Raw genomic sequence first — 14,681 nt, 5'->3', positions numbered from 1 at the left:
GTGTAGGTATTAATACAGTAAATCTTCGTATCAACCCTATGGCACTCAAACTACTTCATTCCCATTTTAAAGATGAGGAAAATGAGGTAACAAGTGTTTAAATAAGTTCAAGTCCCATTGCTAAAAACATGAAGGTTCTGGATTTGAAGCAGGGCACTTAGCTCAAGTACTTGCAGTCCTACACACTGGACCTCAGCACCCACACCACAAAGCACAGGCCCTGCCAACACCCAACACCCAAGAGGCAGGAGAGAGGCCTGGGGTGCCTGCTCCAGCCAGGGCACAGATGTGAGAGTCCTCCTCAGCCTGGGAGGTGGATGCACCATGTGCTGGACCACAAGAGGAGGGAGGGCTCGGGGAGAAGCTGCAGTCTGTCCCCGAGCAGAAGGCTGCTGAAAGTCTGGCCAAGGGGGTTAGGGGAGCACAGGCTGCAAGCAGGCTGCAGGCGGCTCAGGGGTCCTGGAGCATCTGCCTGGCCGCAGGCTGAGGCCTGGGCACTCTATCACTTAGCTAGGTTCCCCAACCCCACGGCTGGGGACAAAACAGAAGCCTTGGGTGGTCCTTCTGTCTATCTGGTCTCCACGGATCTCTCCTGGTGTTCAGTGTGGGGGCCATGAGCCAGGTTCAGTCTTGGGGCATCGCTCTGGGCCCTAGGAGTGTCTGTCACTGCAGCCCCATCAGGGACGGGTAGCAGCACTGGCTGATTTCTGAGCGAGCTCAGAGCTCAGTAGATCGCCTCCCACGGCTGCCCGCCTCTCAGATTCATCCACGCCGGCAGCTCCCACGCTGGGAAGTCCTTCCTCGTACCCCACAGGAGCCCTTCCTGCTGCAGTGCAGCCCCATCGCCTCGAACTGCTTTCGAATGCACCCTTTGTGAAATTGCTAAGGCTCGATTCTGCAAGCAACACCGCAATCACAAAAACCATTAAAGCGGCCGGCAGCTGCTCCGGGTTCGAGAATTTCATTTGGTTTGGAGAGAGGCTCTTCCAGCTCTTCCAGCCCTCTGCAGTCTCAGGACTGTGATCAACAGGAGCAGGATGCAGAGAGGTAAAATGGAAAATAACAAAACAAAGGGGGTGCCGGCCTCTGCTGACCTGCCAAGGATTCTCCCCATCTTCCCTCAGCCCTGGGGCCCACATAAGGAAGACAGCGTCTCAGCCTGCAGCTTCTGCCTGGGACCGGCTCAATGGGCCATCTGCTCAGCGTCGGTGCTGCAAAAGCTTCAGAAGTCCCATTTCTCTAGAGAGCTGGAAGCCGGAGAAACGTCAGCCCCAAACAATACAGGAAATTTATTCGGGAGGACATGGGGGTGAACAAGGCCAGCACACTCCAGATACCTCTGAGACACAAAGGGTTATTCAGAGTGGAAAACCCTCAGGCTCCTTCAGAAGTCAAGGGCTCGCTCCCCAGACTTGCTTTCCAGAACTGCTCGCCCTGGCCAGGCCCAGCCCTGCCTGCCCCTCCCCAAGTCAGACTTACTGCTGGTCCTTTGCCACCAAATATTGACTTTCTCTCACTCGGCGGCATCGCCTGTGACACAGAGACGGATGGGCTGACTATTGTCCCTCTCGCTCTGAGAAAGGAGAGGAAGGACGGGCTGTCAGCCCAGTGGCTCAGGAGCAGGTGGGCCAAGAAAACAAAGCGTAGTCTTGGAAGTCATGGAGCAGTCTCTGGCCTTCTGTTTTGTCTTTCTGTCCTCCGTCCCCTCCCCAGGCCCATTTGGGTTTAGTCTTCACATTCTGGCTGTCCTGCTGCCATGTGGCGTGTCTGATTCAAGAGAAGCAGAACAGCATGGCAGCCCGGCCTCAGAGGCTAGGGAACCTCCTGCTGGTCCTTTAATTTCCTGGACCTCAGCATTTGAATCCGCACATAGGGATGTTGGTCCCAATAATCTCAGTCTCTGGATCAGGATCTCTGTCCCTCCCACTGCAATCCAGGTCTGACTTGACAAGGGATGAAAGTAACAGCTCGCTGCTTAGAGAAGATGGAGGGAGCCCTGGACCGAGGGACCACCTGTGCGCACCAGAGCGCCTCCACTGCAGGCGCTAACATGCTGTGCAGCACTGAGCCTCAGTTTCCCCAGATTCAGAGCACTGGCCGATGGCCCCTCAGGCTTCTCTCCAGTGCACTCCAAAGTTCCCTTTCCTCACAGCCGGCTGAGGGTAGCAGGGTCCCAGCTCCTTCAGCCTTTTCCTGGGACCAGTCACAAGGGTGTGTCCCCCACCCCGCCCGTGTCCCTTCCGTGCTCATGAGCACATCTGCTCGCCCTGCAGCCCCACACAGCCAAGCTGTCCTCCAAAGGTTCTGTGACAAGGACCGCTACACGCTAACACCTGCAGTGCACAGTGGGAGGGGCGTGAGAAGCCTATGTGTGGTGCCAGCTTCAGGTTGGCTCTGTGAGTTTTGTCTCTGCCTGGGCCCCTCTATGACCCCAAAGACCCTCAAAAAACCCATTCCCGCATAGCACTAGTTTATCACACTAAGATTGCCAGTCTTATATAAATTATTCCCACATGATGGTCATATGAAACCTAAGAGATAAGAAACATTGTCCCCATTTCACAGATGAGATAAAAGAAGCTTAGGGAAGCTAAAGAATTTGCCTAAATCCATACAGCTATTAAAGAGAACACCAAGATGGGCACCTGGTTGTGGTTGCGTGAGAGGATAGAACCAAGACCAGTGAACACCTGATGCCCGAACAACCCCCCAAACCTCCCAACAACACCCCACACAACCTCAGCAAAGGCAGAGACAACCATGCCAGGGAACAAGAGGGCGGAAGGACTCCTCTTCATTTAAACACCCACTTCCACACGTGGCAAGTGAGACCCAGAAGCCACCGAGGCTTGCCTAAGATCACAGAGTGAGGCTGGAGAAAACCAAAAGCACTGGCCCTGGCGGCTTTCTCCCCTCCCACCAGCACTGGTCTGGCCTGGCGTCCTCGGGTCTTCACCCCTGGGGTGCAGGAGCTGCACTGCCTCCCTTCCAGCACCACCTGCTTCAGGGACATCCGCCCCCAGCACTGTCAGCTGGCTCAGTCCCGGAAGGCTGAGGGAGCAGAGTAAGGAGCCCATTCGGTTATGACCACAGAAGGGAGCAAAGGTGGCAGAGGGGAGGACAGGAAGGACTAGAGAGCAAGTGGGAGACAGGCCATCAGGAAGCCGAGCGCTCTCTTTCCTTCCTGTGAAGTCCCCACTGCAGTGACTCTAGCGGTCAGACAGAGACAGCTCCCTTTCTGCAGGGCCGCTCTGGAAATGTAGGGACGGTCACACCGCAGGCCCAAGAAGCCTGCCCTGCCTGCCACATGGCTGCTGTCCACAGAGGCCGCTGCCCACCTGCTAACGTGCTACACTGCCGCTGTTGTCAACAGCTACCCCTCGGGAAGGACTCGGAGGGCTCAGGGTTGTATGCAGTATTTCACGTTTCTTGTTTAATCCTAAAATACCATCACTGTGTTTTGATAACTGCGTCCTGAAAGCGCAAAGATTTTTATAAAGACACTGACTCAAGGTCACCCAGCTGATCACCAGTAAGCCGGGGGCTCCAGGGATTTTTAAAGCGCAGGAGTTTAAAAATGGTCCAATCCTTGTATTCCTCTTAAGCAGTCCCATTCTGGGGACAGAAGCAGAGCGGGGCGGAGCATTGGGAGTCCCTAGTGACTACCTGTTTCCTCATCCCTTCAAGCCCACTTTCTGCCCCTCAGGTACCAGCGGAGAAATCCGCCCACACATCTGCAGGGGAGAAGAGTCCTGGGAATTTACCTAGTTTACTTTCACAACCTAGGGGTGAGAAAAAGAAGAAAGGGGCTTGCCCAAGGTCACTCAAGGTCACAGGCAGAGCCTACAAACTAAACTCCACTCTGATCTTCCAGCAGGACTTGTCCCGCAACTCCTGAGGCCCAAGGAGAGGCTAGCAATTCTCAAGTGGGGGCAGAAGTGCACCCCAGCAAGGAGTTGGGGTAGACTTTCCTATGCCCAGAGCTGCCAGACTGCCCAGCGGGAGGCTGCGAGTTCTGGGAGTGGAGATTTTTCTAGACAGAGGAGGTGCCTTCAGCTCGTCCTTGCTGGAGGAGGATGCAGTCCTGCCTGGAGACAAAGAAGAAAACGGTGCGACCTTGGGAGGCTCCTGACATTCCCCCCTTTTAACCTCCACAGGAACCCTGTGGGCAGGGGCAGCCGTGCCCCGCGGGAAGAGGTGTGCAGGACTGGAAAGCCACAAGGAGCGGGGTGGTGCATGAGCAGGCTGTGAGCCTCACAACGCTGCTGCCTGTCCAGGGGCGAGGGCGCAGTCTCCCCAGAACTAGGTGGCCTACCTAGCGCATCCCTTCAGTGAGCCTCACCTGTAAGTATGAACCAGCAGGTGTCCAGATTGGGGAGGCTTCTGATTCTGTAAGTCCCAAGCCCCATTTGGATGGAGATACTGCAGCAGGCGATAGACAGTTGCCCAAGGTCATAGGACAGGTCAGCATAGATGCCTTGGACTCTCCTGGGGCGCCTGGTCCACACTGCCGGCCCCTACTTTCCCCAGGAAGTGTGCGCTGTGCATGCTGCAGAGAAGCCGGCGAGAATTCCCAGGCACGGAGGCTCGGGCTGCCCGTGGGCTCCTGCACCCCAGCAACCCCCTCCGCGTCATTCCCGGTCCTGTCCCGTGTACCACGCACCTCGATCACCCTGACATTCTGAGGAACAGCAGCTTGTCAAAGGTCACCTGGCAAACTGTGTGCCGAACTCAAGGGCCCGCTTGCCCCTCCCCACACAACCCCAGCCCGGTCCCTCCACGCTCTGCAGCCCAGCAGCCTCCTCACCTTCCAGCTTCTCCCAGTGCACAGCGCTAGGTGCTGCGTGGACTGTGAAAAAGTTCAGGGGGACGAAGGGGCAGGAAACGTGGCTGTGGATCCCGGTCCCGGACGGCTGCGGCAGGCCAGGAACACCGAAGGGCAGCGCGCTGTGCGCCCCAGCGGTTCCCGCCCCCCACCCCACCCCGTGTCCCACTTTGCACCAGGGGGCTCCCGAGGTCCTCACACGCGAGATCCCTCAACTCATCCTCACTGTGGCGAGAGACGGATGAGGTCCCACGCGCCCCGCACCCACTTTTCACCGCACCCCCGCTCATCACTTTCCTGCGCGTCCCTTCCCGTGGCTCCTCCGCGGCGAGCGCCCCTGGTCCCCCATTCGGGTCCGAGTCCCTGCCTCCCTCGCCTTCTCCCCACTCTCGTTCTGGGCTGCCCACGAGGAGAAACAGAGCTAAACTGCACCCCATTTCCAGCTCTGCCAGCACCCCCACAGCTGGCCCCAGGATCATCCAGGGCACCTCCCGCGGGACTAACCGGTAATTCTAATGCAAGTAGATTTCCGGAGCCCCGGCTCGGGGAGCTCGATCCTGGGCTGAGTGTATCCCGGGGAAAGCACCAAGCCCGGAAAGTCGGAGTGCCCCAGTTTGGGGACGCCGCCTCCACCCGCGCCCCAGGCCCTCGAGGTGGCCCGCTGGTGGCCGGGGCGTGGCTCCGCTGGGGACCACACACTGCCCTGGCACTGGCCCCCACCCAGGAGCTTCTCTTACCGGTGGGCAGGGGCTGGCAGGGGCCGGCACCCGCGGGGCGAGCCGAGGTCCCCGCGTCCCTCCAGCGGCCGCTCTGCGGCTCCGCGCCGCGCGGCTCCCTCTGCGGTAGTAACAACCGCCCCGCTTCCCCCGCCCGCCCGCCGCCAATCGGGATGCGCCTCACATCCGCCTGCACACGCTGCGCCGGCCGAGCGGGCGACCCGAGCAGACCCCGCCCCGACCCAGCCGGGACCCCGCCCCGCCCCGATCCCGGCGGACCCCAGCCCTGCCCGCGGAGACGGAGGAGAACCAGGCGGGGAGGAAGGCGTGTGCAAGAGTGAGCCAGCGGGGAAGAAAAGGGGCTCAGCCTGCCTCGGCTTCACAGAAGTTAGGGGGCGGCCCGGGCAGGCCTGCAGCCACAGCACCCCCAGGGGCTCGCGGCTCTGCGGGGGACCCAGCCCCGCTCCCCGCGCTCCCGCAACAGTCTCCCCGCCCCCACCCCGCCCCCCAGCTTCCAGGGCCGCGGTGCGGATGGCGGGGGAGGGGACGCCCCGCTGTGGGAGGGAGAAGGGAGGCGGTGGGAGACAAAAAATTGCTTCTGGGATGCGGAGAAGGTTTTCCTGAGTAGAGGGAGAAAAGGGAGGGAGGAGGAAGAGGAGGAGGAGGAACAAAGCCACTGGAGGGGAGGAGAGGTGAAGCCCCAGCACCTGCCCATCAGCCTGGCGCGTAGCGGGGACTGGCGCCCCGGCTGAGGAAGGTGGGAGGACCCTGGCGGGAGAGGGGGACTCTGTGCCGGCCCGGGCGGGGAGCCCCCTCCCCACGGGCAAGGCCTGTGCGCAGAGCAAGGGGAGGGCTAGAGGCCCGACCCCCACCCACCCACTGCTGAGACCTCAGGACCCCAGTGACCAGCTGGAATCTGTGCAGGCGGCAGGGAATTCCCATCCCTGACCGTGTGAGCCGCTGCACCCTGCCCCATCCCGCGGCCTCCCTCGGCCTCCGCAGCGGCTACTTTCTGTCTGCCTCCTGCTCTGCATTCTTTCCAGCACCAAGTTTAGGGTTTGACTCAGGAAGTGTATCCCCGCTCCCCAACCCCCACCCCGAACCCTGCAGGTGTGCACCTGGGCAAATTCCCTGGGGCTTTGTATACCCTCTGACCCCCACTCCATCTGAGGAGCCTGTGAAATCCCAATACCACAGTGAACCCCTCTCCTCCTCCTCTGCAAGTCCCCAGCCCCAGGACACTGATGTCGCTCCCGGTAACCGCCGCTGCAGCCAGGCAGCACCGCTGTTCTCTGCAGGCTGATCTGCAGAAGAGCTGATTCGGACATTTGTGGGCTGCCGCTCCCAGACACCTGGCGGGGTGCACAGGGTAACGGGATGTCTGGGTGGAGGAAGGACCCCTGAGACTGGTCAGCTCAGCCGTCCCTCGCTTTCTCTGGAGGGAAAGGAGGACTTGAGGGTCAAGGGCTCAAGGTCAGGGTGATCAGAGGGGGGCGGAAGGGATTCCCCACACGCACAGACACTCTGTCACCTGAGATGGCTGCAGCCGAGGAGCAGGGACTGCTGCTCTCTCCTGTTTCCCGGGAAAGAAATGCTTCCCCTGGCTCCCGGCCCCGCCCCCACCCTGCCCCAGGGAAGGCTCTGCAGGCCTCAGGTGAGACTGCAGAATTTCCGACTAGAGAAAGCCTCGGCCTTAAGACTGGCACAGAGCGCAGAGCGCCCCTCTGGATGCCTGGGACTGCTGAAATGATCCTTGTGTTTAATGAGATGAACTGAAAGATCCCGGAGCCTCACACAAAGCTGCCTCCAACAAAACTGAGACTAACTGCAAGAGTTGCCACCTTCCTGTGCAGCCGCCTCTGTGCCTCTGCAAACACCTGTGTGTAAAGTCTCTGCTGCCTGCCTCTCCTGAGGCCGAGGTGACACTGGCACAGGCAGGAGCTAGGTCAAGCTGGGGAGATGCGGAGGACTGTGGGTCCCTTGAGGAAAGGTAGCTGTCTGTGGCTCAAAAGCAAAGGAGAACGGGTTCTTTGCCTTTTTTTTTTTTTTTTTTTTTTTTTTTTTTTTCCTTGCATCGGTACCAGGGATCGAACTCACACCATGCACTTGGGAAGCAGGCAGTTATACTGCTGAGCTAAATCCCCAGCCCTAGTTCTTTGCTTTTTTAAGACACAAGAAGCCCAAAAGCATGGGTGGGTCATACAAGGTCTCATTGTGGGTTTGGTAGAGGTTGGCTGAGGATCTGGGTCTGGATGCTGATCCTCCCCTGGTCCACAAATCGATAGCTTCCCCCTCTTCCCCAGAAGTTCCTTATCTTCTGGCTGCCCTCCTTCCCTCTCTTTTTGCAAGTCTCCTACACCAGCATCTCCAGTGTGTATCTTATCCACACTCCACCCTCACCAAGCCCTGCCTACTCCCTTACCCCATCCTCCAGCTGCATTCGTTGCTGTTTAGATCTCGAAAGTTTGTTTTCCTGCCACAGGACCTTTGCACATGATGTTCTAATCTTCATCCCATTTCACCACACCAACCCCTTCTATCTTACAAGTCTCAGTTCCTGGACTCCTATTCTCCCTTGTGGCCCCTGTGCCACTCCTCTGCAGTACTTGTCACCCTTGTCCTCTCTGAGACCCCGTGGGACCCCATGAGACCATAAGCTCCATGAGGCTGAGGACATCTGCTCATCCAGCCTGGTGGTATAGAACAGGTCCTCAGTAACTATCTCAGTGGCTGTGAGACCCAATGTCTTCGATCCTCATTCTCCTCATTGTGCCACTGTACACTGTGACCTTGGGCAAATTATGTGGCCGCTGTAAGCCCTGTCTTTTCATCACAGCATGGGGTTTGTGATGGCAAATGGAGTAACAGAAAGGATTAAGGGGAAAATGGACAGAGAGAGACCAAGGCAGCACCCAGCCTGGCCCACTATTCACCCCTGCTGCTGAAGGAACACGGGGGGTGGGGGGGCATTCCTTCCTTCCTAGTCTGCTCCCGGGATGGTAACACTGACCTCCTTGCCTCCCCTCCTCCATCCTGCTGCTGTCAGTCCTCACTCAATGGCCTCTGAAATCCTGATTGCTGGCCCTCGGTTTCCTGGATTCAGCAGACAGCAAGTGCCACCAGGTGCCCCCTCACCGCGGGCTCTGCCTCTCAGCCTGCTTGGCCCTGGCCCTGCAGTGGCCTCAGGCATCAGCCCAACCCCAGATGTGGAGCCACCGTGGTGGGCACTGGCAGAGCCGAGATGGCCAGGAATGAGGTAAAGACGCTCTGCCTCCTCCATGGTCTCTGTCAGCATCCCCCAAAGTCACCTCCAAGTCCACGGCGACAAGGAAGTATCCAATGAGAAGGCAGCTCATGTTTTTACCCAGAATTCCTGGGGCTGCGCCACAGCCCTGGCTCCCCTCCGGTCTACCCCTGCAGGCCAGGTTCTGTGCCCGTGTGTCCCTAGGACAAGTAGTAGAAGGATCACGTGAGGCCGAGGTGCTCGAAGAGGACGGGGCAGTCTCCCCGGCTTTGTTCAGAGATTCTTTCTCTCCCAGGAACCAGGCTTCAGTGAAGGCTGCTTTAGGGGAGTCGGCAGCACCCCCCATTCCTGCTCTGCCAGCTCCCTATAGCTGGAACCTTGGAAAAGTGGCCGGGCCTCAGCCTGCGCAGAGCCAAGGCTGCCATGCCCTGACCCCAGGCCCCAGCTGAGCAGGGCCCAGGGCAAAGTGAAGGGTGAGCAGAAAGGGATGCTTCACAGCTGATGCAGGTTTTCACCGCGACTGACTTCCCCACCACTCCAGACCGGTCCAGACAAAATGCTGGCTGCTTTCGGTGCCTCCCATCCAGAGGCAACTGGGTTCCTGAAAAGAGCTTCTGCATCCTGCAGCCATCACTGCGACCGTCAGTAGTGCCGAGGGGACCCCTCACCTCAAGTGCACAGCGACTGGTGCAGTGGCTCCTGCTGCTTGTATGGAGCCAGGCACACAGAATCGCTGGCTGCCACAGCAGTCCTCGGCGACAGCATGAACCCCTACAGATCTCGGGAACACTTCGGGCTCTGGTGCTTAAACTATAGGGTGTGAAGCCAGATTGCTGGGTGTGAATCCTGACTGCCTCTTAACAGCTGTGCAACCTGGCCAAGTTATTTAACTTGTCTGTGTCTTGTCTGTAAAATAAGTGTGGAAACCACATCTTTCTCATACAACTTCCGGGACTGTGACTTGAGTTAATACACAGAGAACTCGGAACGGGGCTGAGCATGTAGCAAGTGGTAGCGTGCTTGTCTAATATGTACAAAGCCCTGGCTCAGACCCTAGCACTGCAAAAGGGAAGGAGAGAGAAAGAGGGAGACAGAGAGAAAGTGAACTCAGAAGAAGGGGCCCTCTGGGCTCAGTAAATGTTAGCTTTTTAAAAAATGTCATGTCTGATTTGCAGTTAGGAAATGAATAGAAACAGCTACTTTTTATTTAGTACCTACTACACGCCAGGCAGTTAAGATACGTCACGGAGACGGGGAGGGGTCCAGGATGGGTAACCCCACAGCGTCCCATTATCCTCGAGCTGCGTCTGCTGACAATGGAACAGGAAAAGAGGCTGGGTGACTAAAAGCAGGGCACAGCTTGGCATCCCTGCCTTTACCTCCATACTGCTCTCTTTTATGACCTTAAAGCTTTGGGTGAGATCGCTGCTCAGCTCTGCAAACAGGCACAGTCATCGCTTGAGGAGTGTCCTTCATACCAGGGTTATTACACCTAAATCCACACAGCAGATCTCATCCCTCTTTAAGACTGAGGACACCAAGCCAAGTCCAGTTCCAGACCCCTCCCTCGAGCAATGCTTAGAATCCGATCTCTTGCCTAACCGCCAATCACCCCAGATTCCAGGAAAGGTTATCCCACCCAAGTAGGAACGATTAGTCACTCATGATGGAACCAAGCTACCCCATAAAGAAGAATGACCGTCTCATGGGGACCAAGTAACCCCTCGAGTTGTAAGGAGTCCCCCAAAACCAGGACATAATGATCCACCAGACCCACCCTTATGGGGTGCCACTTCAGCACCCCAGAGAGTTAATCCTGCCTTCTTTTGTGTCAGTCAAGTGCCTTCAGCCCTGCAGGCTGAACCCCTTGCCCATTTTCTCTTGCTTTCCTTGAAGGGACCAGCTTGATCTTTGTCAGAGCTGGGCCCTGCCCGCTTTGTTCCTCTTACTTTCCAGTGGAAAAGCCTTTTTCCTATAAATTCACGCCAACTGCCTCAGCTTTAATTTTCATTATCACTGAAGCAAGGACCGCACTAGCCCACGACAGCCCCCTCTTCTGGGGTCTGCGTTCACATCCACTGGCTTCCCGGGCTACAGTGGTACCCCAGGGAGAGTAAGCGGGAAGAAGCAATCAGGCCGCAGACTCACGGAGAGGTTTGGGGGGGTTCCTGAGAGAGAAATTGTCACCAGAAAGAATGCAGCTGACAAAACAAGCCAGACGACAGCAGGGCTGTGAGTGGAGTGAGAGCCTCTGGGTGTAGTGGCTGCCGACCCCGACCCGGGAGAAAGAAGGGCCAAGCACGGGCCCTTGTCTCACCAAACAGCCCCTGCACTGGCCCTGCCGTGTGTGACCCTGCCCCCTGCCCCCTGCCCCCTGCCCCCTGCCCCCTGCCCCCGCTGCTGAGCTGCATCTGGGCACATCAGCAGGAGTTGCGCAGAGCAATTTCAGACACTGGCGGTGCAGGTCGGGGGAGCAGAGATACTGTTACCAGCGGCACGTGGCAGCCCAGACCACTTAAGGACATGTAAGTCAGCTGGAGGGGGCTCCCAGGGCCCATGCGGGGTGCAGGGTTGGGGGAAACCAGATTTCCTGTAGGGGAAAGAAAGAGCGTGGAGGTAATGAGTCTCAGGTGCCGAGATGATGCTAATGATGATGACAGCAAAGATACACTGATGTTTACTACAGCCACACAGTTTCCAGTGCTTAATGTGAATGCATTTGCTTAACACTTAAAATAACCCTAGAGCCAAGGATTATTCTCATTTCCATTTTACAGATGGGAAAATTGAGGTACTAAGAGATCAAATAACTTCCCCCAAGGTCACGCAGCTAGGAAGATGTGGGATTTGACCCTAGGGCCAGACTCCCAACCCCTGTACTCTCTGCCTTGCCATCCACTTTCCACTGTCTTCATGCCTTAACCATAAAGTGGATAGGACAGTAGACACTCGGATCCTCCCTGAGCTTTGCAACTACCTTAAGAGATCAGTGTTTGTCCCCATTTCACAGCTTAGAAAACTGAGGCTCAGCATGTAAATGACTTGCTCTGGTCTGCACAGCAGGGAAGTGCCAGGCTTCAAGTCCTGATCTGTGGAACTCTAAAGCTCATCCACTTCCAGAGAGTGAGGCGACCTGCCCAAGGCCTCACGGCTAACTTCATTCCTGCTCACCTGTGAGAAGAGTTCCCAGCTGCCCAAGCTGAGGGCCCTGAGGGCCCATGTGTTGGCCTATGGTGACCCTTCTGTTGCCATCTGCCAGTCAACAGCCTAACCACGGGGCAGCCTGTATCTTCTTACTGCTGCTGCTCTTCGGTGGAGAAGACAACACAGCCGAGGTCCCTGTCAAATACTTTCTTTCTTGTGGTCCTGGAGGCTGAATTCAGTGCACAGCGCTACATCTCCAGCCATTTCTCATTTATTTTGAGACAGGGTCTTGTTATGTCACTAAGTTTTCAGGCTGGGCTTGAAACTTTGATCTTCCTGCCTCAGCCTCCCGGAGTGCTGAAATTACAGCCAGGCACCACCAGCGTGAGGCAGTGAGATGGTTCTCAACTTCGCTATCCATCAGAATCACCGAAAGAGCTTAAAACACAGATGTCCAGTCCCATCTCCCAGAGATTTGATTAATGAGCCAGCCCTCCTCCATGTGGCAGAGAGGGAGACTGTGGCTTTGATGGAAACAGCCATGGCTTTGAAGCTGGACCTGGGACCCCGCTGGCTCTGCCTCGAGGGGGCTGTGACATGGACGATCTAAGGTCCACTCTCTTAGCTCCAGCTTTTCTTGGGAGCCTCTCCTGCCGGGCCAACTCAGCTAACGCACTAAGACTCAGCACCTGGAGCTCCGGTTGTCTGCTGAGACATGGTTTTCCCCGCCCTGCCGCTTCCTCAGCTTGGATTCCCTCCTAAACTAGACTTGCAGGTAAGTCCCCCGACTCAGCAACCACAAATACGCACTCTATCCCAATGACATCCTCTCTCTCTCTTTGAATGCAGGGTGTGACATCCCAATGCCACTGTCCTAAATGCAAATTTTGAACATGGCCTTTTTCAGCTGCACACAACCAAGGTCCTTCCCAAAACGTTCGCCTTTGATCATTCGAGCTCCCGGCTTCTGACCCCAACTCTGACCTTCTAGAACATTCCAGCCTGTCTGCACCTCACCCTTTTAGCCTATCCACAGTTATCACTCAGTTACCCGGAGAGCCTCTAGGTCTCAAAGCCTACTCACTCCATCTCCACCCCAGGGCTGCTGACTGCTGACCGGTCTCAGATTTACACACACACACATGCACACGCACACACACACAGAGCTCTGTTCTCTCCTCCAACAGCTTTGCTGGTGCCAGCCAGAGGTCCTCACATTGCCTTTGCAGTTTCTCCAAACCCGGCGGCCAGCGTAGCCTGGCCAATGGTGGGTGCTTCATCAGTCACAGCTGTTGCTCTTGCCTGGGGTCAAAAAGAGACCAGGCCCTGTGTACTCACACTGTCCCAGAAATTGAGGCAAGGAACAGGGGTGTATCTAAGTCCACCCCCCAACCACATTGGCCTCCTGTAGCAGAATGGAGGGAGGCCATGTTGGGCTGCACGAGCCACACTGTGTGACGTCTCCACCCCTCCCTGAGCCTCTGCATCACCTCTCCTCTCCTTCCCCCAGAGAGCAGGTCCGTGCAGGAGGCTGGGAGGCTGGACTACAGGATGCCCTGATACTAGTTGCTTCACCTTGGCTGTTGTCCTCTCTCTGGGGTGACACCTCAGGGTCCTGAAAATTCTGTCATTATCAGAAGGATCCAAAAGCAGGGGTGGTGGGAATGGAAAATGTTAGGGTGGCTGCTGGGGCTCCGTCCTGTGACAGCCTGCTCCGGCCAGCCCTCCCCCTTTGTCCCCCTATCCCACCCACTCGACCCAAATGGGGGAAATTAATTCTCACGCCTCTGCCCTCAAGCAGTCACAGCTGAGTTTATTAGGGAAATTAGGGTGACACTGGTACAAATAATTGACTGTCTTCCCCAAAATGGTGTTCTGGTCCCATTGCTTTGGCTGCTACTTAAATGGATGAGCTAATTAATTTAACTAATTGTCCCAAGGTCTGATATTTTCACAATCACATGACCCAAAGAAGGCCCATTCTCTGTGGCCACTCTTGGGTAGCACTCCCCACAGAAGCGTTTTTTTGTTTTTTTGTTTTGCCCAGACCAGGACAGCCCTCCGCCTTCCACTCCACACTCAGCCAGCCTGAGGCTGCGCTCTGCACAGGAGCTCCTCCACCAGCCTCTGCATCCACGCACGGAGCCAGACTGCAGAACTCCCAGTCAACTCATCCATCCACTCGGCAGCCTTTGGCTAATTGCCTATTTCATGTGACAAATGCTGTTCTCAGTACTGGGAAGTCAATGATGAGCAAAAGCCAAGGCCGTGCCCCATGGGGTGTTTAGTCTACTTGGAGAGATATTACTCACAGCGCGTGTGTGCACACACATATCACATCTGTGCGACAGCCAGGCCCAGTGACCAGCTTCTGCATGATGTGGGTGAGAGATACTGATGGCTGGACCAAGCTGCTGAAGGCAGACAGAAGAAGAGTTCAAAGGAAAAAGATTTAAGTGACCCAGCTTCGGGTGTAGCGGGAAGGAACGGCGGCGGCAAGAACAGCAACTCAAACTGCTGACTCATGCTTAGGCCACGGGGAGGAGGAGAAAGGTGAGCAAGCACTGAGCACGGCGGGTGTGTAGGAGAGGGAAGGGACAGGTGTGTCCAGCACTGGACCCAAATCCTCCAAACCCAGGGGCAGAGGGGCTCTGACTGAGCCCTGACCCCATGCACACCTGTATGTGTGGAGGACTCCGGAGGGGACCAGGTAAGAGCACCTGCTGCAGGCCCTGAGAGGAGGCAGAGGAGC

The 14,681-nt window shown here is 56.8% G+C and overlaps 1 protein-coding gene across 5 annotated transcripts in view; it reads right to left on the bottom strand.

Moving 5' to 3' along the window:
- Syt2 (synaptotagmin 2) overlaps positions 1-14,681 on the bottom strand; it is a 101,130-nt gene that overhangs the window by 36,106 nt on the left and 50,343 nt on the right. The window contains exons 1-3 of one of the 5 annotated variants that reach the window (XM_063240125.1): positions 5,563-5,716; positions 4,808-4,913; positions 4,343-4,549 (exon numbers count right to left, since the gene is read on the bottom strand). The exons of 1 other annotated variant lie outside the window; for it this stretch is intronic. In XM_063240125.1, the coding sequence (XP_063096195.1) occupies positions 4,343-4,409 (67 nt within the window). In that variant the 5' untranslated portion in view covers positions 4,410-4,549; positions 4,808-4,913; positions 5,563-5,716. Of the gene's footprint in view, positions 1-4,342; positions 4,550-4,807; positions 4,914-5,562; positions 5,720-14,681 lie in introns of those variants that run through there. 3 more of the 5 variants (XM_063240127.1, XM_063240129.1, XM_063240128.1) reach the window with 3 other exon arrangements.

Source organism: Cavia porcellus, unplaced genomic scaffold (genome assembly GCF_034190915.1).
Source record: "Cavia porcellus strain 051 isolate PalLab524CR breed Dunkin Hartley unplaced genomic scaffold, mCavPor4.1 scaffold_29, whole genome shotgun sequence".
Classification (NCBI taxonomy): domain Eukaryota; kingdom Metazoa; phylum Chordata; class Mammalia; order Rodentia; family Caviidae; genus Cavia; species Cavia porcellus.
Note: the sequence above shows the minus strand (reverse complement) of the source record. Positions and strands in the feature narration are given on the sequence as shown.